The sequence below is a fragment of the Pleurodeles waltl genome, chromosome 8 (genome assembly GCF_031143425.1).
Source record: "Pleurodeles waltl isolate 20211129_DDA chromosome 8, aPleWal1.hap1.20221129, whole genome shotgun sequence".
Lineage (NCBI taxonomy): Eukaryota > Metazoa > Chordata > Amphibia > Caudata > Salamandridae > Pleurodeles > Pleurodeles waltl.
Window position 1 is genome coordinate 1,189,387,901 of NC_090447.1, and position 25,194 is coordinate 1,189,413,094.

The 25,194-nt window shown below is 43.6% G+C and overlaps 1 protein-coding gene across 2 annotated transcripts in view; it reads left to right on the forward strand.

Moving 5' to 3' along the window:
- Positions 1-25,194, forward strand: part of SERPINE3 (serpin family E member 3) — a 128,574-nt gene that overhangs the window by 12,337 nt on the left and 91,043 nt on the right. For both annotated transcript variants that reach the window (XM_069205443.1, XM_069205441.1), the window contains exons 5-7: positions 5,814-6,012; positions 14,932-15,032; positions 15,954-16,040. In XM_069205443.1, the coding sequence (XP_069061544.1) occupies positions 5,814-6,012; positions 14,932-15,032; positions 15,954-16,040 (387 nt within the window). The remainder of the gene's footprint in view (positions 1-5,813; positions 6,013-14,931; positions 15,033-15,953; positions 16,041-25,194) is intronic.

Here is a 25,194-nt window from a genome sequence, read left to right on the forward strand (position 1 = left end):
GTCTGGGAGCGCCCTGGCTGGGCGCTTCCAGGCAAACTGGGAGCCTGTGCAGGCTCTCTCCAGCCCGGCAACTGTGTTGCCAGACTGGAAAGAGCCTACCGCGCATGTGTGTTTGGCCAGACCGAGCTGTCCGGCCAAACATACATGCGCAGTGAGGGGGAGTGTTGAGCACTCCCCCTCACAGCTCCTCACCCCAGATGCCCCGCCTCTTTCACAATGAGGGGATAATAAACATAGTTTAGGGGATAATAAACAGTTTATTATCCCCTCATTGTGAAAGTTTTGCAGCTTCTGCTGCTGGCATGGGGTATGGGGGGTGACGCTCCTCCACCCTAACGGAGGAGCCGCCCCTGTTTCCTAGTTTGATTACTTGACATGGATTGGAATATTTAGCCATAGCTTCGTGATTAAAGCAAGGTTTTGTCTGATTCCATCATAAACCGTAAAACACTTTTCTCACACCAGTATCTCTTGTTATAATAGGTTTTATATTCTGCAGATCATTTGTAATATTCTCCCCAATTTGGCTTTTATTTTGGTCAGATTCCTGAAATGAAATGACTTGACCTTTCCATTTGCTTACCCACTGAGAACAATGGAAGATTGCTTTGCTATCAGTAAGAAAAACAATATGTCTTCAGTAACATTGTGTGGTGTAATGCGTGGCCTACATCTTAACTACTAGCGACAGCCACTGATAACCCTATATAATGCAGTCTGTCCTCTCTAAAAGTCCATTACCTTGTGGGTGAGATAAGGATGTGTTTCTACGTTCTGTACCAGTATGTGCTAGGAAATTCCTCATTTCAAGAGAAATAAATTGCACTCAATTTGTCACTAAATATCTGAGAAAGATAACCTTCCCTTTTAAAGATTTCTTTGAGAAATGCAATTTCATTGATTCACCAATTAACCATCAATCAAATCACTTGGAAAAATAGTAATGGTGATTATGTCCTTGTTTTTAGGTCTGAATTTAGAACATGGTCCCATAAAATAAATTGCAAGAGTATGCCAAGGTTGCCTTGGCACTTAATAGAGTCCAAATGAGCATTATGAATATTATTAGTATATTTATGGTTGTTTACATGTGTTACAATTTTATACTACTAGTCAGTGCTTAATTTGTGAAATAGTAACTGCCAGGGCCCTTCTCAGGAGGTCAATGTAGAGTGCACTACTCACTGTCCTTGTCAGCACTGCCAATGTGTCATAGATGGACTCCCGCTCCTAGGCAAGACTGCTGGTTTAGGGATGACAACACTTTTGTTTGTAGGTGACTAGGTCACTCCTACAACAAAAGGTGATTTCTGGCAGCGTTATGCATGGGCTCTAGATTGCGACATCTCAGGGGAGCCGTGGTGGAACGGAAGTCGTACTTTTCTCATGTTAGCAATAAGTCTCAGTCACACACAGGCAATGAAGGAGATGCAGGAAAGTTTTCAATAGGTTAATTGAAAAGACTGCAATCTACGGTAACATGCATGAGCTGCAATGATTAGGATAACAAAAAATAAAAGAAGCATAACTGTGAAGATGAGAGTCGTGAATACAAAGACCCCCACCGTCTTGCAATAAACATGAAATATAAAATCCCTAGCAAGGAGAACCTAATCTCTAACCTATTGAGAGCTAGGTATAATAAACCTAATCTGTCAGTATCATGACCATGAGAAGGGCCCCCACCCTTGTTACCTTGGAATGAGGTCTCTAGGTCAGACTCCGTGGTGACATGAAGGCTGAGTTCTGCAGTGAGGTGACGTGCAGTGCAGATGGCATGGATGGCATCTGGAAGGAATGCCTCTGATAACCTTGTCTGTGTGAGATGTTTTTATACAGATCATGTACGACCCCCGATGCAGGTATGTTCCCAAACAATAGATAAGGAGGCAGACTTGTGGCAGCAATTTTTTAAACAATCCCAAACAATTGTAAATTATGTTCCTGTTACACGTAAGTGAGAAAGGGACATGATGTGAATACCTGCGTAATCACTTGATTATGACGCTGATAGTGACGCCTTCACAGAGTGGCACTGATAATGAAAATCAAAACATTTTTTTAACTATAAACAATAGCAGCCATCTTAAAAGAAATAATAAAATAAATGGGCTAAAACAGAGCAAGCTAAGTAGGTTAAAAGTCACTGGGTGATGGAGGCACAGGCCTGCAAGCCAAAAGGCTAAGCTAACCTCTTGAGTCCCAATAAAAGCTAAATTGGATTCACTACAAATGATAGTACCAACACAATCACCAACCATCATACTCGCACAAGTGTGACAATTCAGACTATTTCAGGCTACCCAAAGCTATAGGAATGGTGTGGGCAGAAGGTATTACACATTTTTATAATATATTGAATCATTAAGCAAATGTTGTTGTGCTCATTTAAAATGAGGCAAGCACCGCCACCATGTGGCAGATTGTCATAAGTGCCGGTGGTGAGAATTAAGTGCCGGTGCCAAGCACCGGAAGCCACCAGCTCAAATTAAGCATTGCTACAACTGTAAAAACCTGGTCACTAAAATGTTTGCCATAAACATCCTTTATTCAAAGTTCAACCTAGGGAACTAATATGTGCCTGAATGTTCAATTTATGTCTTAAAATACTAGGTGCTATGAGTTTAAAGCTACAACAAAGTACCCCATCTTGTACAGTTTGTCCCTTATTTACCAAAAAAGGTTCCAGATTGAAAACACAAGTCTACGCGTTCGGCTCTGGCAAGCTTTGCCAGTGAGAAAAATAATCAAATGTAAAGTCCTTTGCATTGCGCACAGGTAAAATATGCACACCACCCACACATCCTAATTCGCCTTGTTACACCATATAATCATGCGAGAGAGCTAAGATCTAACAACCACTCTCTCCTGGCCACTCCCAAAATTAAAAGAGCGAGTGGCAGAGGTCAGTCATTTTGTTATTTAGTGACTAAGCTCTGGAACACCTTGCCTAGCTACCTCAGATCCAACAGCAATCTGCTAAGTTTCAGGAAGCAACTGAGGACGCACCTCTTCCCTTAAAGCAATGCACTTTATTCTCATGATTCCTGTCAGCGTTGGGAATCTCGTTTCTGAGTAGCTATGCGCTCTACAAAACTCAGTAACATATTTTTCTTGTTGAGAATGTACTGTACACCGTATGGACATTAATTAATGCATGTGACCAGCCGTGTCAATCATGCTGAACATTTTACATTGGGACCACCTACCAGCATCTGTAGATTATGATTCGTATGCAAAGTAAATGAGGCTTGGACAATGACACCTGCCTGCGAGAAATCTAATTGCACGCCAATTAAATAAAAAATGGCCGCCTTGACAAAGGAGAGGGTTGGAGGGATGCACAATTCAAAGGAAGTTGGATAGCATTGAGGGGATTGCCTTCTGACAATCCTACTATGCTCCACCAACCAGGATTTTGTCTTTGAATAGAAATATTCCTACCTCATAGCAGTGTTCCTACTGTCAATAGATGAGCACTGTCTCTGTCTCTATGTCTGGCGACTCAACTACCTTAGCAGAGGATGCAGCAGAATGGCTCTGAGGACAGAGAAATGCTGCTGGAAATCCGTAAGAGGAAACAGTTTACCTCTGGGTAAATCAAACTCATCGCCAGCGCAGTAATGAGTAAAGGCCAATAAGAGTTCAAGCAATTTACTGTATGTCCTACACAAAAGACTATGCAACAGTAGGCCGGTACGGGGCTATTTCCCCCCAAGGGACTCTAGCTGATATCAAAGACAGTGAGAGGAAATCACAAGTTGTCTAAGATGTCACTTGAGACATCGAGGTGAAAAAGTCCATCTGACTGATGTCTTCAAAATGCGTATGTTCCTCCATGAGCACCCTGGTGGGCTGATTACATGGATCAGTTGTGCAGGGGGAGATGCAACAAATGGAAATTCTTAAACAGGATGACGTCCCTCCTCCCACCTATCTCAGGCACCCCATCTACTGTCCCATATATCAGTAACTATAAATACATTTGCCCTGCCACTCTACCATTGTCTTTCCATTACTGCTTCCTTTAATATGTTTTTTTTTAAAAGGCCCATCTGACACCCAGCCCCCACCACCTCCTGCAGTCCTCTCTCCTTCTGCCCTCTCGAAGGGCTGAAATGTGTGCTCTGTGATACACCAAAGAGCCAGTGAAGTGTTGGCAGACACTGTCTGAGCTGTGGGTGAGCATGACAGAGATTCATTGTCGGGCAGATGAAAGAGAGAGCATCTAAATCATTCTAATTAATTACTAATGTTTATATTGCATACTATTTCATGTGTAAAGCTACCAGATTGCTAGTACCACCAAAAGGTGTGCGGAAGAAGGCTAGGGATAAAACGTTCCCAATGATAGCATGCCCCATATGGAATGCCCTGTTAGAAGACATGAGAGAAACTGAAGAAACACTTCCTTTCAGATAAAGCTCTAAATAAAGTCTTGTTCAATTCTAGATCAGAAATGGGTACCACAGTTGCATTTGTGTGTCTATTGAGAGATGTAAATTTAAACATCTGATTGATTGACTGACTTATCTATTGTGCTACAGTTCTTTTCTCCCGTAATCATCAAGTAAACAATAGGGCTAAAATACTTTATCTTCTGCAGACCAGCTAGGCACATCAGCTTATATGAGGGGGTCATAGTATGAATTACGAATCAGTGTTGTTGCTGAATTCTGCTGGGCTGCTAGTGGCATCCTAACTTGTCTCTCGACAGATAGTCAACGTACTTGGAAAGAACACTCACAGTGAAAGTTAGAGCAGTCATGCTCCTCATTGTTGTGTTTCATCTGGCTTGTACTTCCTGTGAGGTCCTCAAAGGGTTGCCTTTCAGGTTACTGGCACTTAATGATGTTGTGAGGGGTCGGAATATAGTTTCTCAAATTAATGATTGCCAATGAGTAGTACATTGTCATCTTAGAAGTCATTGCCCTTTTTTCATACAATCATTGTAATTTGTCCCTTCTTCAAGCAACACCAGTAGCAAGCTGTTGTATTTGGTTTGTAGCCTGCCTTCTCTTTTAATGTGGTTTCTATTTCAGCCTAAGTAAGCAGTCCTTGAGTGGAGCATCATTGTGTCACAAATGTTCTCATCTACACTTCTTAACCACCCAGCTCTGCGCTTCAGGATCTTTCTTCATAGTAATGTCCAACTTACTCCATCCTACATCGACTGTTCTTGCCCTAGTGCTCCAAGTCTTCAATACTTTTAAGTGCAGTAAACTACGGATTTGAAAGCTTCTACAATACTGCTTTTAGTCCATTGCTTAGAAGCCTACGTATTCTACTGAAATACGTGGTTCACTTAAAACGACTTACCCTAGCAGGGCCGAAGCCACATTGGTGGTCATGAAGATGTTTGTGGGATTAGACATATTTTGTTTTTTGTTTTATGATTTTACTTTCCTGGATTTTGATGCATAGGTAATTTAGCAAATGGGCAGTAATTACGAATTCCTTAGAGTTTACAGTGACTTTCTTCTTTGGGATGATCTTAGAACTATTCATTAGATTTGTGTAGCTGAATGGAATTGTCTCTTCTAATTGTTGTATTGTATCTTCTAATTGCATGATGCAGCATGTTCCAAACACCTCTGAGTGAACCAGGGCTTTTTAAATTGGCCATTGATAGGATGAATTGTTTGTTGGTGGCTTTGATCCCTGATTTCTGTGTTCTCTTTAATTCGGACACTAGAACATTTGATAACTGTATTCTCTCAACATTGACCTGACTATAAAGGATGACCAATTATTCAAGCAGACAACATAAATTCAACACTTGTTGATGCATGATGTTACCACATTTTCTTTAGGTCAATTTCAAACACCTTCCAAGCACCGATTTACAGTGACCGAGCTGCCCTACCTTGGGAATAAGGTCAGCATGTTCGTGGTGCTTCCTAGTGACCGAATAACACCGCTATGCCAAATAGAATCATATCTCACTGCCAGAACTATTGCCCAGTGGACCAATGGCATGAGGAAGATGAAGATGGACATTTTCATTCCCAGGTAAATTTGTTACGTGCACTCGTAGTGGACAAGTATTAATTTAATATACTTAGCAAATAATACATGACATGGCTTTAGTCTATCTACTCCAATAAAAACACACATATCAATAGAATAAAATATAGAGAAAGTAATCAAGTAAAAAATCAAGCGTATGTGTAAATGTGGATTAAAAGGGCATACCAGAGATTTATTGTGTACTAATACCCAGCTCAGTAATTCTTTGAGCATTAAATAGTCTATTAATTGCTATTCATCAAAGCTTTCGGGCATAAATCTTGAAACTATTTTAAGACTCTCATTTTTCATAATTTAAATTTCTTTTTTTAAACTTTAGATCTGCGTTATCACGTTTTCATGGATTTAATGATTTTTTATATGCATGTGGCAATTTAATGTTGGTAAAGATAACTTTAACTTACCTTTAACAAAGTTTTTCTTTAATATCTTGGGTTTGTGCAGGATCTGGCCTTGCGCCAGCCCTGTCCCACAAACCAGCTGTGAAAGCCCTTTGGCCATGTGCAGTGGGGCTGTGTGTAGGGCTTGATCATTCCTAAACCCTATCCCAACCTTTAACTGACTTTTATGGTGGGATCCACAGACCCCACATAAAACTTACCTACTCAGGCCTGGCTGTTCATCAACATGGGAGGCAGGCTGCAAAGGCAGTGTGCAGCAGGGGTTGGCTGCAGGCCCTGTGCACAGACCCAAATCTACTGGGCCAAAGGCTGTGTACAGTGGGTTGTCCATGTGATGGGCATTTGCGTTCTTAGTGAGAATTATCCACCTGGTAGGCGGAGTGCATGGCAATCACACAGGTGGGTGGATACAGGGCCTAGCCGCCCAAAGACCTGGACAAATGTCCCCTGCACATGGGCAGCATCAGGAGTTGGACACATAGGTGGTTGGGAGGAGGGCCAGACGGAAGCCCCTGAGCCCATACCTCAGCCCAAAGCCAAGCAGAGCAAAGGTACGACATGCAGAAAGCTGATCTGTGCCCAATTGTACACAGCCAAGAGCTGCGACCATTGAGTCATAAGCGTTGCATGGTGAATGTGTGAGTTGTGATTTGCAAAGCTAACTTAACATAGCCACAATTGGCTAATTTCAGTGGTTGAAAGACTTGGTATCCTAACTCTAATGTCACTTTAATAGTGTTTTATTAAGGAGATTTTTTAAAGATTGTAAACATATGTGAATGCCCTACAAGCAGGAAAAACATAACTTTCCTTTAAAGTATTTAAAGAGAATAAATGTTCCAAATGTGTGAGAATAAGTGTTTCTAGCACTGTGCTCCAGGACTTCTCCATGTGTGTATATTGTTGTTTTCATCCAAATACAGTAACAAGGACGATATAAGGTAGATAGATAGATAGATAGATAGATAGATAGATAGATAGATAGATAGATAGATAGATAGATAGATAGATAGATAGATAGATAATGCACTTGAATAGTTCTGAACTCGAGACAAAGACAAAGATGTTCATTTAGAGATTGTTGGAGTAGATGAACTGGCATAAATTGGATGTTCATTCACCCCATAGACTTACAGTTCCCCTGCCTAGGGTTTCCGCCAACTGAGCCACTGGCTCCCACAGTGGAAATCCTTGACCAATCAGCCCATATGCCATAGGGCCACCCTGTCATAATGTTTTTGGCAGGGCAATCAGCACTTAATTTTCCTGCCCAGGACCACCATGTGAGGCGTAGCCGCCCAGGGCAGGGAAACCCGAAGTGCAGCAAGAAAACTCCTGGTGCATCATGGCCATTGTTTCTTTGATTTTCAAGCTGAGAATTAGTTTTTTTAAAAAGTTTGCTGAGCAGGCCATAACAACATCGCACGCGCCTGCAACTCTTTTGCCACTGCAACTAAGGTTGTGCTAAAGGCAATGAGATCTATGCCAGGCAAGAAGGGATCTCATAGTGGGGTAGGCCGTTCCATGCCAGGGGATCAGAGACCATTTCCTCCTTCGACCTGGTGGGCTTGCGGGCCACCTATTAGGGTCTACATGAGCCTCAAAAGCCCTTAATCCTTTTCGCTCGTAGGCCTTCCCCCACCCCCGTTCTAAGCTTTTTTTTTGCTATTTGGGGTAGTTTGCGCTTAGGCCCCCATAACGTTTTGTCCATTTGAGTACCCACACAAAATTTGTGTCCTTTTTTTCCAACATCCTGGGGATTCTAAAGGTGACCAGAGTTTGTGGATTACCCTGGAAGGGACCTAGAAGTTAACCAAAATACAGCTACATTTTGGGGTTTTTTGGGAAAAATGGGAATATGCTGCAGAAGAAAGCATCTCTTTGTGTCCCTGGAAATGGCATCAGCGAAGGGTGTGCGGTGCTAAAATCACCATCTTCCCAGCTTACAGGAATAGGCAGACTAGAATCAGAAAACCAAAATTTACAGCAAAGTTTTGGCATTTTACTGGGACATCGCGCATTTTTCCTACTTTTTGTGCTTTCATCCTCCTTCCAGTTAGTGACAGAATGGGGGTGAAACCAACGGTGGATCCCAGACAGCTATACCTTTCTGAGAAGTGGACAAACTTCTGAACTAAGCAAGGGGTCCTTTGTGTAGACCCTTCAATGTTTTCATATAGAAAGTAACAGTTGAAATAAATAAATAGTAAATGTGAGTAAAAAAACAGCCATTTCTGTCTACATTTTCATCTGTAACTTTTTCCAACTATGGCAGATTTTCAAAAGCAATATACCGTTATGTCCACCGTACCCTTCTGGCTGCGGGATATATAGGGCTTGTAGGTTCACCAAGAACCCGAGGTACACAGAGCCAATAAATGAGCTGCACCTTGCAATGGGGTTTCATTGTGGACAGGGTATACAGCAATTCATTTGGTTAAATATAAAGAGGGAAAAATAGGTATCAAGTAAACCTATGTATTTCTGAAATGAGCACAAGGTATGGAGTTTAGAAGCAGTGGTTATTAGCACATCTATGATTTTGGGTGTAACCATAGCAGCATGTGAATTAGAGGGCATTTCTCAAAATGACTTCTTTCTTACACATTGCATCACGTTTGGAAGGCTAAATGCAGAGAAACACAATTGGTAATGACACTTTTTTAGAAATTGGGTATACACCCTTGTCCAAGTATGAACCATAGTCCCTTGCAAACCTCAACGTTTGTCTAAAAAACACATTTTGTGTACATTTCTGTAATGGAAAGTTCTGGAATCTGAAGAGAGGCTCAAATTTCCTACCACTCAGAATTCCCCTCAGTCCCCTAAAAAAATGACACCTCCCTTGTGGGGTTGGCAAGTGCCTGTGACAGGGAAGGGCTAAAAACATGTAGAGATTGAGTGAGCAACAAACTGTGTTCGTAAGGGCAGTTTTCTTTTTTAATACGTTTTTAGTCTGACTCTGCTTTGGGCACCCACACAAGTAAGGTATCATTTTTATCGGGAGACCGAGGGATACACTGGGTGGTAGGAAATTTTGGGTTTATTTCTCTTTCTGGAAGAATATGGCACAGAAATGCATGGAAAATGTCTGATTTTAGTCACATTTTGAGAATTGCAGGGCATTGTGGGTAAGAAAACTTGTTGGGATCCAGGAGATGCACACCACCCTGTACTCCCTTGGATGTCTACTTTTTGAACATATCTAGAGTTGGTAGATTTTCCCTGCACAAGAAGCAAGCACACTACCAAGTCTCTTACTTCTGTGATGTCCCAAACACTCAAATTGTGAAAAAAACACCCTTAGGATTTGTTAAAAAGACCCCTCACCCCTCAACCTAGTTGATGGCATGCTTCATCATTGGGTCCCACCCGAGACATCTAGGGTGTCAGGGGTGTGCTTCGATGCCTGATTATAACGGAGCAGGTTTTTTCCCAGCTGAGAGGAGAAGTGCAATAAATACATGTTGTGGCAACCAACCATTATTTTTATATACATACTAGTTGGATTTGGCACAAGGGGGAGTGATGGTTTGATATATAGAATGTTATTAGCAAGAGATTTCACAAAAATGAAACTGTTACTAATTGAAATGTCAAAAAACTGAATCAATGACTTACTGCTCGTGAGCTGTAAAGCCGTGACAAGGCACCAACCGCTTTACAGGACATTCACACTCCTTCGTGACACAGAAAAAAACATTTACACCGCTAGCCACGGGCCCAGCACATTACAATACTCACATCAACAGACAGCGCCATTCAAGGGGCCATCACTTTCATATTCCCACATGCCTGACACATCAATCACACTGGCTAACAGAGTGTGTGGACTGGGGTTTGACTAGCAATGCGTGTAGTGACCAGCAGCAAGCACCAGCTCAGACACAACGCCAGCCAAGCGCCAGTGCACACACGCCACCAGCCAAGCGCCACTCCACGCACACTGCCAGCCAAGCGCAACTCTCCACATTAAAGTCTAAAATGCACACAGGTTTGAACACTTCAGCAACCTGACCCTAAAACAGTCACAAGTGAAGTACTTTCATCGTGGATGGTAGTCCGCATGCACACACCTCTCCTGTCTGCAAATTTCACTGCTAGAAGTTCATCACTACACAGAGCACTGCACAGTCCCCTCTAAAGTTTTTTACATACAAGCTCTCTTGGGTAACCTTTACGGTTAGAGCGGATTGTGTCACAAGCAACAGTGTCAACTATGACCAATTCCCTGAAGAATTGCACATCAGTGTAGAAGTTATCTACAAATAAATCGAGACCTTTGTTAAAAAGTCATCTACCAAGTTCCAAAACAATCTTCTCACTAGCTCCAAAAGTGGACGGACAACCAGGGGGGTCAATACTGGAATCCCTACTAGTGTACACCCTGAAATTATAGACATAGCCAGTCCTACTCTCAGATAGCATATACATTTTAATTCCATAACGTGCCCTCATGCTATGACTGTACTGGCTAAAAACCACACAGCCCTTGAACCAGACCAAAGACTCGCCTACAGCTATTTCCTTCCCTGGAACAGAGATCTCTGAAAACGTATCAACAAATACGATTTGGATTTGGCACAAGGGGGAGTGATGGTTTGATATATAAAATGTTATTAGCAAGAGATTTCACAAAAATGAAACTGTTACTAATTGAAATGTCAAAAAACTGAATCAATGACTTACTGCTCGTGAGCTGTAAAGCCGTGACAAGGCACCAACCGCTTTACAGGACATTCACACTCCTTCGTGACACAGAAAAAAACATTTACACCGCTAGCCACGGGCCCAGCACATTACAATACTCACATCAACAGACAGCGCCATTCAAGGGGCCATCACTTTCATATTCCCACATGCCTGACACATCAATCACACTGGCTAACAGAGTGTGTGGACTGGGGTTTGACTAGCAATGCGTGTAGTGACCAGCAGCAAGCACCAGCTCAGACACAACGCCAGCCAAGCGCCAGTGCACACACGCCACCAGCCAAGCGCCACTCCACGCACACTGCCAGCCAAGCGCAACTCTGCACATTAAAGTCTAAAATGCACACAGGTTTGAACACTTCAGCAACCTGACCCTAAAACAGTCACAAGTGAAGTACTTTCATCGTGGATGGTAGTCCGCATGCACACACCTCTCCTGTCTGCAAATTTCACTGCTAGAAGTTCATCACTACACAGAGCACTGCACAGTCCCCTCTAAAGTTTTTTACAGACAAGCTCTCTTGGGTAACCTTTACGGTTAGAGCGGATTGTGTCACAAGCAACAGTGTCAACTATGACCAATTCCCTGAAGAATTGCACATCAGTGTAGAAGTTATCTACAAATAAATCGAGACCTTTGTTAAAAAGTCATCTACCAAGTTCCAAAACAATCTTCTCACTAGCTCCAAAAGTGGACGGACAACCAGGGGGGTCAATACTGGAATCCCTAATAGTGTACACCCTGAAATTATAGACATAGCCAGTCCTACTCTCAGATAGCATATACATTTTAATTCCATAACGTGCCCTCATGCTATGACTGTACTGGCTAAAAACCACACAGCCCTTGAACCAGACCAAAGACTCGCCTACAGCTATTTCGTTCCCTGGAACAGAGATCTCTGAAAACGTATCAACAAAGCAATCAAGGACAGGCCAAATCTTAAAAAGACAGTCACAATCAGGGTGATCTTGTGGCAACTCTAAAACATTATCAACAAAATGCAGTATCCGAAGCAGAAGGAAACACCGATCACTACTCATGGTTGCAGGGAATGTAGACCAATTTGAAGACAGCAACGGCTTCCTTATCAAGTCCATCAAAAAATTTAAACCCAAAACTTCTTCATCTCATCCAGATTTGTGGGAGTCCACCGGGTAGATCTAGAGTGGGGCCTAAGTCTGGCAATCATCCAAAAATACATCCTCCATAAACAACCGAAATAAATTTATAGGCATAACATTTTCAGTATTCACTCTACACCCTGCGACACCAGTAAAGACAGGCAAAGCCGGCTGCACCATGTTTCGTGCAACCCAGAGTTCAGCTCTTCCAGGCTGCAATACAAATGCCTCTTGCTGTACTATCAGCACATCAGTGTCCTCCTCTAAAAGAGGCACCTGCACTGAGAGTGGCTTCATCATCAGATGATTCCTGTTGGACAGAAAATTCATTACCAGAATCTTGGACTGCCTCCTCTGCCTCAGATGCAGAGTCAGTCTCATTATCATGGTCAGAGAAAGATTCAAACAGCATACCAACAACCTCCTGAGCGGTCATCTTGCGGCTAGTCATAATCCTTACTAATAAAAGTAACTTGACAAATAAGCTAACAACAATCAACACTGTGTAAAATAAGTAGTAAACAAAGTGTGGCTTTATCACAAAGACCTATATACTCGAAAACGATACTGCTCACTTGCTAGAGGCAGCTAGAGACACCAGCACCTACTCTGCACAGACTCAGTAAGCACCAATGAAATCCCACTAGAAAGGGGAAAAATACTCACAAGACAACACAATACACATCTTGCTCAAATGCAAGGAGAATTTCACACACAATAAAACAGAAGCTAAACATGCAGCTATTATGACACCGTTTACAAAAACACATTTATGCAGAGAAATGATACTCATTTAGAGTAAATAGTAAAAAAAATGTTTTCTTACCAAACACATGCAACTACACAAAGTGCAGATCTACCAGTGACAAAACCGCAAAGAGGAATCACAACAAAGGAAATCAAAAGCTTTGCACTAGAATTAAAAGGAGAAATAAAACTTTACAATCATAAATGCAAATGACAAGAAAAAAACAGTTAACATTATAAAACGCTATGTCACTACCCAAATGCCAGCCCATACACACCTCTAGCCAAGTGCTAGTCCACACACACAGCCAGCCGAACTCCAGACACACACAAAAGCTTTTCCTGGTTTCTAGTGGCTTTTGCCCCCTCTTGGGGGCAGATGGGCCTAAAACTATGGACAGAAAAATGTCCATAAGTAATTTAAAAAACATTTATCCCCCATAGGGGTGACCCTTGTCCAAGGGGCTACCCCCAAACATAATCCAAAAAAAATACCTGCCTCTAGTGGGTTTTCTGCCCCCCCTTTGGGCAGATGGCCCTCCAAATAGGGCTGATCTGCCCTCAGAGGGGAAAGACAATGGCCAAAAGTAATTTAAAAAATATTTAGCCCCCATAGTGGTGACCCTTGCTCAAGAGGCCGCCCTTAAATATAATCTAAAAAAGTCCCTGGTTCTCTTGGGTTTTCTGCCCCCCTCCCCTGGGGGCAGATGGGCCTCCAAATAGGGCTGATCTGGGCTGATCTGCCTCTGGGGGGATAAAACGGGCAAAAGTCATTTTAAAAATATTTATCCCCCATATGGGGACCCTTGACCAAGGGGCCATTCCAAACAAAATCTAAAAAAATCCCTGGCTCTAGTGGGTTTTCTGTCCCCCGGGGTAAGAATGGCCTCCAAATAGGGCTGTCCTGTCCCAAGGGGGGCAGAAAATAGGTAATACATAATCTTAACATATCCCTGGCTCTAGTAGGTTTTCTGACCCCCCACCCCCCACCCCCACCCCCAACCAGGGCAGATGGGCCTCCAAATACAACCGATCTGCCAAAAAGGGAGGGCAGAAAACAGCCTAAACATTGCCAGTTTCATTTGAGGGGCCCTTGTCCAAGCCATGGCTCACTATTATTCAATGAAAATCCCTGGCGCTAGTGGGGGCATTACGCGCAACACCATGCACGATCATGCAGCAGGAATGCCCACTAGAGAGACATTGGGGGAGAAGAAAAACTGTTTCCTCTCCCCTAGTGCCTCTGTGCACCATAGAAAACCCCACCCTCCCGTCAGTAAAAACCTACCTTGTTCAATACACAGTAGAAGCCAAATCGCTTCCAGCATGTTGGGTGACTTTTGATGATGCTGGCATGTGCCATGCGTGCCAACAACATTGGATCGCCGAGGGAGGGGTCGGAGCTGTGCTGCCATTCCCTGTGGGGAGGTTAAAGTGGGTTGCCCATGGGGGGAGTGCCAGCTGAATGTTTTGTTCCTCTGCGCATGCACACCAGTGCGCATGACAGAGCTATTCTGTCATGCACACCGAAGGGGTGAATCCCCCAATGCTTTAACAAACGAAAGCCTAAATATATAAAAATCTAGATGCCAGAGTTACCTCAGAAAAACAAAAGAACGTGCAAGCATGCCTTAGCTGCTTTTACAAGTTTTAAACTCTGTTTGCATAAATTGCAAAAATGTTCCTGAAACATAATCCCATAAGCAGTTGACTTCTGTCTAATAGGTGTTACATTCTCTTCCATTGTCCTGGGTTTTCTCCTTTCACTGTGAGTACAGGCTTAATTACATTTAAGGCCAGTGATATGGTAAAGTGATGTTATAATTCAAACTGAATTAGTATCCTTTAAAGCATGTGGTGGACATAAAAATATTGTTTCCACAATTAAGTATGCTAATTGTTTCCTTACGTTTAGATTTAGAATCCAAAGTAACTTCAGCCTGAAAGTGGTTTTACCCACGTTAGGAATTACAGACCTATTTGACCCCAGAAAAGCAGACTTCAAAGGAATTTCAGGTAAGGCTCTATCATGGTATATCTGCTTTCGGTTATAATTCTAAGTTGCATGACTATGTTGTAGCTGCTCGGTGCCAAACTAAGAGTTTAACTTTACCATAAAGCCTGTGATTATGAATGGTGCTGTTTCTGCAGATTGGAGACGCAATGTAGACACCTAGTTGAATAACCACTCTTCTACCCAATCTGAAATAGAAATAGGTCAATAGTTTAAAATTACACAATATTAAACTTTTGTAGTAAAAACTTTGCACATCTAAATTATAAATTGAAAATCACGCATTTAAAACTTTGTGCATCCCCAATTATAAATTGAAAATTGCATAATATAAAGTTTTTACATCCCTAATTATATCTTGAAAATCGCGTAATAAAATCCCTGCACATCCCAAATTATAAATTAGAAATTGCGCAAGAAAAAGTTTTTACATCCCTAAGTATAACTTGAAAAACGTGTAATAAATACTTTGCATACCCCTAATTAAAACATCAGGACGCCAGGTATCAAAATGCAAAGAAAAAACCTGGGTAGGATTGGGTAAAATTGATAGCTTGGGAAAATTGATAGTAACTGGAATATTGACATTCAATTTCGAAGAGACTGGCCAATGAGCTTTTCTGAAAACGAGTCTGTTGCTTGGTTTATTTTTATGCCCAAAAATTGCCCAACTGCGAAACACAGGGAAAGTTGCCTTGTTTATAGCAGCTTTCCATCTTGTTACTTCAGTTAAACGGTGATAGCGCCCCACTCCATTATATTGTGCATAAGTAAGTATGTAATGTTGTACTAGGTCAGGTAAGAAGAAAATGTTAATACTACCATTCTAACTGTTGCACGTGACTGTACAGGGACATTTTCTCTATGTGATGCCAGTTTAAAAAGGGAAGTAATATTGACTTGCTTATTTTATTTATATCTAGACCAGGACAACATGTACATTTCGACAGCAATCCATAAGGCGGAGATTGAGGTGACAGAAGATGGAACAAAGGCTTCAGGGGTTACAGGTACATATTTATCGAGTACCATTGCATACTTAGCTGCCTCTTTCCCTCTCTTAGCAATGTCAACGTCCCTTTCCAGCTGGCAGATGCACTGAAGAAAGTATTTCATGCTCCAAGGTGCACAAAGCATTACAGTTAGTGAACAAGAAAGTCAGGCACTAAGCCTGAATCTGGAGGTACCCTCTTAAACCCTTGCAAGATCCTGAACTCGGAGATGTGGCTTAGTGGCTTTCTGAAGACTCTAGAATCAGGAGGACTGTGTTGTAATCCTGTTCTCCTTTATTTACTAAAATCATACAATCCTAAGCAAATAACTTTAACTCTCTGTGACCAGGCGTCCTTCCCTGCTAAAAGGTATGAGCGCCGGAGTCCAATCAGTTTGCTTTCGTGCACTGTGCAAGGAAAGTGAGTCAATTCAGTATTTTTAGATCGAGGTTATGCGTGCCTAGACAGCACCGACAATCACTAGAAAAGAAAATAGGCACGCACAATAATATAAAAATGGCCCGATTTGTGAAAAAGACAGCTAAAAAAGTTACCTACATTCTGCAAATCGGGTCAGTTTTGAAATTGGAAAGACGTTTATTAATAGGAGTTTGCAAGGTATGTGAGATTACGAACTACATTTGAGCTTGCTGTGGAATTGTTTGTGGTAATAGTAGTAAAATCAACAGTAAAAATCAGTCCACCAGATCACATAACAGGCCCACAAATGAACAAAGAAAACTGCCCACACTCTGACCTGTCAGACCTGCCCTTCGGCACTGCCAGGCCACACTGATCCTCTTACTGATTGCATGCCACAGCCAGGGTACCTGCTCCACAAGCCCCATCCCCTTCCTTTCACCCTCTCTACCCGTACTCAGAAAAGCTTTAGCGACCACTGAGGATAGCGTTGTAAAGCAGTGGCGGCTGGTGAAGTATGAGAGTGGCGGGACTGGGCTTCATCTTTGAAGGGGAGGCATGTGGAGGGCACATTGGAGGGACACAACACAGCATTTCTGGGAAGGCCAGTCACCATTTTCTTTGCAAATCTTATTACAAATAGGATAACACTATGCATTTTCCACTCCTCCAGTTAAGGCAGTCTTCTAGTGCCCATAGAATAGCACGGTGCTATATTTCTTGGTGGTACTAGGGTTCATGGCATTCATAGCTGAAAATGTGCTCACCATACACAAGGGGGGGTCTGTTCATTTCCCTATGTGTTATAACACTGTGGAATTTTCCTGATGTTACCTTTGGCTGTATAACACTGCACTGAGAAGTAGTTATTGAAGTGATCATTTTTAAACATGAACCATTAGTGCACTAACTAAGAGGTAAGACAGTTGACATGTAAACCCTGAAAGTGGCCCAGATATTATAGAGCATGGTCTGAGCAACATTAGGAATACCTTCAGGTCGATTTCTCGCAATTGCTCTATAAAAACTGTAATTACTGGCTGATTTGCACAAAGTGAAACTAGACAACATGGATAAATCAGAGCTTCCCCACTCAAATGTTTGATTTTAGGCAAATATTTTATCTCACCAAATCTCTTTTTCTTCATTTTTGCGTATGAAAGTACTTTCAATCAAATATGTGCGTTCAGACTGCCAATTGTACAAAAACCATTAGCGCTGCCTTCAGGTTGAGTTCTTCCAGTTGCTATATAAAAACTGCAGAGAAATCCAGAGGTAAAAATCAAAGCCTTAATATAAGGAAAGTCTCAATTACTAGCTGCTTTGTAAAATAAAACCAGAGAACATGGATAAAACGGGGCTTCCTAACTTAAATTGTGTGATCTTAGGCAAACATTTAATCTCACCAAAACTCTTCAGAATACAAAAACCACTGTCATATGCATATGAAAACACTTTCAAATATGTGCGTTCAAAATGCCAGTTGTGAAAAAATCATTATCGCTTGTGAAAGCACTACCAAATGTGTGCATGAATTTCAGTTGTACAAAATACATTAGCGCTGCCTTCAGGTCAAGGTCTCGCAGTCGCTATATAAAAATTGCAGAGAAATGCACAAAACCACAGCACACACACAATTATTGATCGAAAGTTTTTCAGGAACAGATGCAGATTTAAAGTATAAAAATCTAACCTTGTGGTCCACAGGATTGGGGGTTGCATGGCACTGTCTGGAGTCTCCAAGTTAGTGAGCCCGGCCGGCCCGAGTCACACACAACTGCAGTACGCATCAGCACCACCATCTCTCCATGCCATCAACACCACAAGGTTGCTCCTGGCTGCCAGGCAGTTGCTGTGAAGCACCGCAGCTAAGAAATCTTGAGTCTGTGCAGTATGTCTTTAAAAGTCCTGATGACAAACTGCGCAGACTCAAATTATCTGCTTTCCACCTGTTTCTACCCCACTCTTTGCCAACTCGTCACAGGTTGGGACCACTCCCCTATGACGAGTTGGGAAAGGGTGGGGTGGTTTCCTCCCCACTCTTTGACTGATGTGAAGCCCTTCGCAGCTGCAGGGCTTCAGCCTGAAGCGCCCGGGGCTAACTTCACCCTCACGTCATCAGGGGGTGGAGACTGGTCCTAAAGGCTATGTGTTTGCCGAGCTGATGACCTCACAGACCTCAGGGCTTTGAGATCGTCATCCCGGCAAATACTGGAGACTTTAAGTCCGCCCAGGCGAGAAGCGTCACTCAGCATAATTGACTCACGGTGACTGGAAGACTGGCAGTGTACAGCAGTCCTAGCCCAAGCAAGAAAAAATAATGATGCTTGTATGCGAGTGCAGTGTGGAATTTTTTGGAAATGTAACAACTTACTTTGCTTTTATGTTGGTGATGGGGGTGAAAGTAAAGGGGCGGAGCCCCAACGCCCTCGACGAAAAAAACGCTGCTGTTGTAAAGTGAATCCTTCAAAATCCACATAGTAGAGCTAAGATCTTTAATTCAAACTCCTCCCACACACATTCAAAGCACTGCACAAAGCAGGCCCCGCCTACCTGAGCAGTGGCATCTCCTTCCATCAGCTACCTCTGCTCTGCACGACTTCTACTCGCACACATCTCACTCATACATAGAGCTTGATCAGGAGGACGGCCATTCTTATACATCACTCCTAAAGGCGTGGAACAACTTCCCAGTCCACAACAGAGCCTCTCTTTCTCTTCTTGGCTTCCGGAAGAAGCTGAGAATCTGGCTTTTCAATTATCCAGCCTACCATAAGCAGAGCTAGGCACAAACACCTGCCCATGCGGGTAATAGTGTGCTTTACAAATACACATAGCATAACATAGGATAAAGGATCCAAATCAATCACCAGCAGCCTGCCCTATCAGCTCACAGTAACTAATTGAGGTGCATTTTAAATGTACACAGACATTTGTCCTACGAATGTCGTGATGACAACAACCAATAAAGTCAAACCCTAACAGAGACCTTCAGGAACCGAAGGCAGAAGCAGTAGGTGACAGGAAATCAGTAGAGAGATTCAGCGCACCAGGGCGGTGAGCCATATTAAGCTGCCTATGAGAGTGAGACATTGAAGTAACGGGTGACAGCCTAAAACAACGACTAGATTCCTGCTTCAAGTACAAACTGGTCCTACTAGTCTCGAACAAAGGATGCAAGGAACAGAGGAGCGGGAAAATTAACAACTTGCCAGGTATCCAAATGAGAACAGGGGTAAGAGGCATCTGTGAGCTAACCTGATCCTCCTTACCAAGAAGACGATGATGGTGAAGGAGGACTGGGACACAGAGGCACCTGTTGCCTACCCCTGTCCTTCTTCACAGCCCAGAGTTGCAGAGGTCAAAACTGCTTTGCACTTCAAACACTCAACTGGGACACTTGGCAGGTTGTTCAATTCAAGTCAGTGTATTGCTATCTGCTGTATCTTGGTTCTCATAAGGGGTGGTCTCTAGCTTGATACATTGTTGGTGTGCTGAAGGCTCTCTCCCATCTCCTGGAAGTTAGACCACTCTTAGGGGTATTGTATTCTCCAGCAAGCTACCTTTTCCCTCCTGAACCTTGAAGCACAGGAACTTTTTTACTTTAGTTATGGGGGTGCACATTCTTTGCCATTTTATACAATGACTAACTTACATGAAAAGTCCAACAGTACAAGATTGTTTTCTACCAGAGTTCATGTAATCTTGCATATCTGTTGCATCTATATCAGTGTGGAGGGAGCCAGGTTCTGTTAGTGTCAACACACCCTCTCTAAAAACTACCTTTAAAGTTAAAGTAGTGCACTCTTCTGAGTATTTTAAGAAGTACATTTGTTTTGTTGGACCGTTGTGTAAACATAGTGCATTCATCTAGTTCAATTACTGATTCTTTAGAATGTCAAAAAAGATCTTGTACATGATTGTATAACTCCACAGTTGGGACCCTGGTGTCCTGCTCTTGCAGCCTTCCTGCTTGAAAGCTAGCAAGATCTATCCGCCCACTTGTCTTGAAACTGGAGCCAGTTCAGCATGCTCAGCCATGGGAGCTTCTCGGTCATCCATCCTTTGTTCTGCTGTAAAGGAGTGACTATTAATGTCTTCTTTCTTGGTGAACTTATCCTGGTTGAACCATCAATTTCAGCCTTTCATGACTTGGGCGTTTGCACCTTCTGTGGTAACGACCACACCTCAACACTTCTTTGGTTGCTCTTGTTTTTCTGTCAGCCAGTCCCCTTCGGTAGGATCTTGATATTAGAGTAGTGAGCGCCTTCCATCTAACAGCTATGTATGAGTGAGTAGTCCTTTGTCAGATGAATGACTATCAATAAAAGCCAGGTGGGCTTGTACCGGGCACGGTTCTTCAGGTGCTCATAGTCATAACCAACAATAAGAGGCTCGTCGAAATAAAAGTAGTTTTATAAATATGCGTTACAGTGTAATATAGAAGTCATGTTTACCTCAGCATGATGTTTAATCACATGGAATGCAATGGAGGGCGTGTTCCGTGCAGGAAGGCAAAATCAGTTTACATCACCTGTGTTCAGCTCTGGGCCAGTACACGTGAACGCGTACCTCTGCAGCTTGAGCCTTCCATCACTGCCTTCCCTCTTTTGAAACTTGTCTTGGTGCCCTTGAAATATCAGATCCCAATGGCCTAGTGCAGAAGACAGCTCTAGTAACAAGGGGAGAGAAGTAGTTATGCAAAAGATCCAGACAGGAAACCCATACCTCAAGCAAGGAGACACCTAGGCTAGCTAGGCGAAACAGACTTCCGGCCATCAGGGACATGTAAAGACCTGCAAGGACAAGTTTTAGCCACTTGATGGTGCATCAAGCATTTCTCTTGCTGGATCTAACACTGCACGTCTCACCCCTATGCTGGCAGATCCTCAGCCACAATAGCAAAGATATGTTTTGTGCCCACAGGCTTAAGTGCATTTGTTCAGGCCTGCTCTCAAGTTTAGTCTGGAGTTCTTTGGCTATGTATTTTCAGCAACTAGGTTGAGCGTCTATCCCCTGATAATAAAAGTGAAATCAGCACAAGAACCTCTGAAAGTCCTCGAACCCCACAAGCTTTCTCAGGATGATCACCTAATGTTGCAAGTTTATACTGAACCGGAAACTCGGGCCAAACCTGTGCGGTGCGGGAGCTGCTGAAGTAAAAAAGAGAGTGTGAAAGACACCATGGCCAATTTTGATTCCCTCAAAAGGAGATGAAACTGGCAGACTCCAGTGCCTGTGGAGGGGAGCAGTTCCAGGCTAGGCAGAGGAAACACATGCACCTCTTCTAGCTTACATCAGTCGAGCGTGATGAGCAACAAACAACGCAACTCAATTAGGAAATGAAGCAATCTCCATCCTCTGAGGCTTTTGCCATGTTTGCAAACATCTTCACAGGCTGTGTTTAACGGATGTTCCATATCAGCCATACCCATTAAAAAATGGATTCTGCAGTGCCAAATGTATCGGTTCACTCTGGTCTGAAACCCTCGTCCCAAAAAACCCTGTGGTTTTGCCACATAAAACCACAACATACTATATTTTCCACATTGGGGATTTCATCTTGCACCACACACATTTTTTTAGAAATTAAAAACAGAAAAGCTATTGTGAGGAACAGTGACTTCTCAATGATTTATTCGTACAAAGAATACAGGTCGGCTTACGAAAACCACATTGTTAAGTACTTATAAAATATTGCACACTAAAGTCACACTCTGCTAAAAATAGACATATTTAAAAAGGTTTTGCTGCAGCAGTGCTAATTAGAATGGAAATGATGCGCCATTCAAAACAGAACCCCTGCGGCATTTAGTGTTGTAGAGAAGTAAGAGACATGCTTCGCAGTTTATGTAATTCGATCCTAGAAATTGATTGCTTTTAAAAAAAATAACCCAGATTTAGGGATACTACAGATTCAGGTTAAACATAGAGTCCCCTGGCAGTATGGGCAGATTACACAGTCTTTGCAAATTCCATTTTTAACTATTCTTTCTAGTTGTCTAACGAGGCACGGAGAAAACAGATTATGCTCCTGTCCACATTATATACACATTTATACCAATGGCAAGTTATTGCATCCCAGGAAGCAAGATATTTTGCTCCCAGCTTGTTGGAATATGGCAAGCCACGAGGTAAACTAGAGCGAATCCATTCTGTCCCTCATCCAGGCAGTGGTGCTGGCACGATTATAGAGCAGGAGCACTGCCAATAATATGATATCACTCAAATCATAGGGACTGTGAAAAATCCAAGCGTCATACGAAAAAAAGTGTAGCAAATGTGCTACGCCCATTCGGCAGGAGAGTAGTACAGTTGTGTTATGTTGCCAGTGGTGCATTTTGGAACACTGGTGAAATATCCACTAGACATGCAGTTTTACTGATAAAACTATATCGCGCAAAAATGGTAATGTGTGGAAATTGAGTTTTTAGTGAATATTTAGCATTTGACCATCACTAAATTAAGGTGGTCATTATGAATATGGCTGTAAACACTGTACCGCCGGCGGTGGCGGTAACTACTGCCTACAGGCTGCCGGTCCGGCCCGCCAAATAATGAAGCACATGGGAAACAAGTAGCGGTCCATCCACACACGCCATCTTTGTTCTCCTGATGATGAGGCCGCCCACAGGCCGGCAGAAAGGCCCTACCCGCCCACCAAATAATGAAACACCAGAGCGCCAGCAGTTCCGGGGCAGGAACCACCGCCAGGCAAAGCATGGCAGAAACAAGCAATATAAAAGGAAACACTCACCTGAGGTACACAGAACACGCCTACATGGAGCGAGAGTTGGAAATAATGCCACTGCTACTCCTTGCCATATTCCTCCAGGACCGTGACCGACGACGACAAAGGTAAGTACGGCAGCCTAGTACACATGGGAAGAAAGGGCACAGTTACACATCCACCCCACCCACCCTGCAACGCACTCCCAACCCCTCCCACATCCCATGCCATACATACCATAACAAGATGTACTTATCAGACACAAGGCAACAAAGAACTGCACCAATGTACACACATGTGCACACCACAACCCACAGTGAAACGCAGAACAACATCACAATATTGTGCCAACAGCACTACTGGGCACTTAAATTTTATTTCAAGGAAAAAATGTAATGTCCAAATAAGGCCATTGGCCAGTCCATTTCAAAGTCCCTGAAGGGCCGATATAGCCCGAACTTGACTCTCACATGTGCAAAGGGTACTCCACTAGAAAGGGACATCAATGGGGCAGCCAGTCCCCTAAGGGAACAGGGGCAGGGAGTGGCGGGTGTGGGGACTTAGGTCTGGAAAGTGGGGACTTGGGCTTAGTTTTGGGAGGTGGAGAGGGTTTGGGCTTGTGTGGGGGGGGGCAGAGGAACGTGGGGCAACACAGGGCCTCTTCCTCCCTGGGTAAGGGGCACGGGAATGGGAAGTGCGGACTAGGGTGGACTTGGAAGAGGAAGGAGTGGACTGGGCAAGGACATGGGCACGTTTAGGGACAAGACAGGATGGTCCTGTAGGTTCAAACAGGTCAACCCGGGATAGGAAAAGCTTCTTAGGTGCAGTTGGAGGGGATTTGGAGGCAGGTCTGGGAGTGGAGGTTGAGGGAGAGCTCGTATCAGGTGTAGGTGTGCCGGATGTGGATGCAGGTGCCTGTATAGTATGCTTATGTTTGGTGGATGTGTGTGGTGTGGATGTGTGTGAATGTTTGAGTGTTTTGGGAGGAGGGGGGTGGAGACAGTGGGAGAAGACAGGCTGCCAGTGTAGATGGATGTTGTCTGGGTGTCTGCAGGTCTGGTGAGTGTGCTGCAAGTGTCTGTAAATGTAGTTGTGGTGAGTGCAGGTGTGGTGTCAGGGGTGCATGTCTGGATGTCAGATGTTGTGGTGACTGCATGAATGGGGGCAGCAGCAGTAACTGAGGGTGCAGTGCACGTGGGTGTGCATGGTGAGGTGACAGACAGGGTGGCGGGGGAGGTTGACACACTGGGGGAAGTGGATGTTGTTGTGTGTGCTTTGGAATGTTGTGTGTGTGCCTGCCTGTGGTGGGAAGTGTGGTGCTTGTGTTTGTCTGTGTGCTTCTTGTGTGTTGATCTGTGTGCATGACTGTCTGTATGTGTGCTTGGGATGGGTGAAGGGAGTGAGGTTCTGGTAGGGGTAGAGGTGGTGGGAGGGAGGACGGAAATACCAGGGACACTGGCTGCGTCAAAGAGGAGGCCAGAGCCTGAAAAGATCTCTGTAGGCCAGACATGGCACTGTGAATGCCTTCCAGGTATGCATTGCATTGCTGCATCTGGGAGGCTAGCCCCTGGATGGCATTCACAATGGTTGTCTGCATTACAGAGATGGTTCTCATGAGGTCAATAGCCTCCTCTGTGAGGGCAGTAGGGTTGGCTGGGGCAGGGGATGAGGTGCCTGGGGCGAAGGAGACACCCACCCTCCTGGGTGAGCGGGCAGGCGCAACTTGATGGGAGCAACTGGGAGGGCGGTGATGGTATGGGGGGTCGCAGAGATGACAAAGAATGGGTAAGTGCAGTAAGGTCTGACACCACGAGGGAGCTTCCATCGTAGGAGGTACCAGAGCAACTACCTCCAGTGATAGTTGCCTTTGCCATGGTACTCCCCTCGCTCTCCAACCCACTGGTCCCCTTGATGACCCTCATACACTGTGTGAAGTACACCCATGAGCGACCATGCCCAGCCAATGCACTTACAAGTCCATAAGGCTACAATGAATACCAGATTACAGAAAGAGGACCCCTC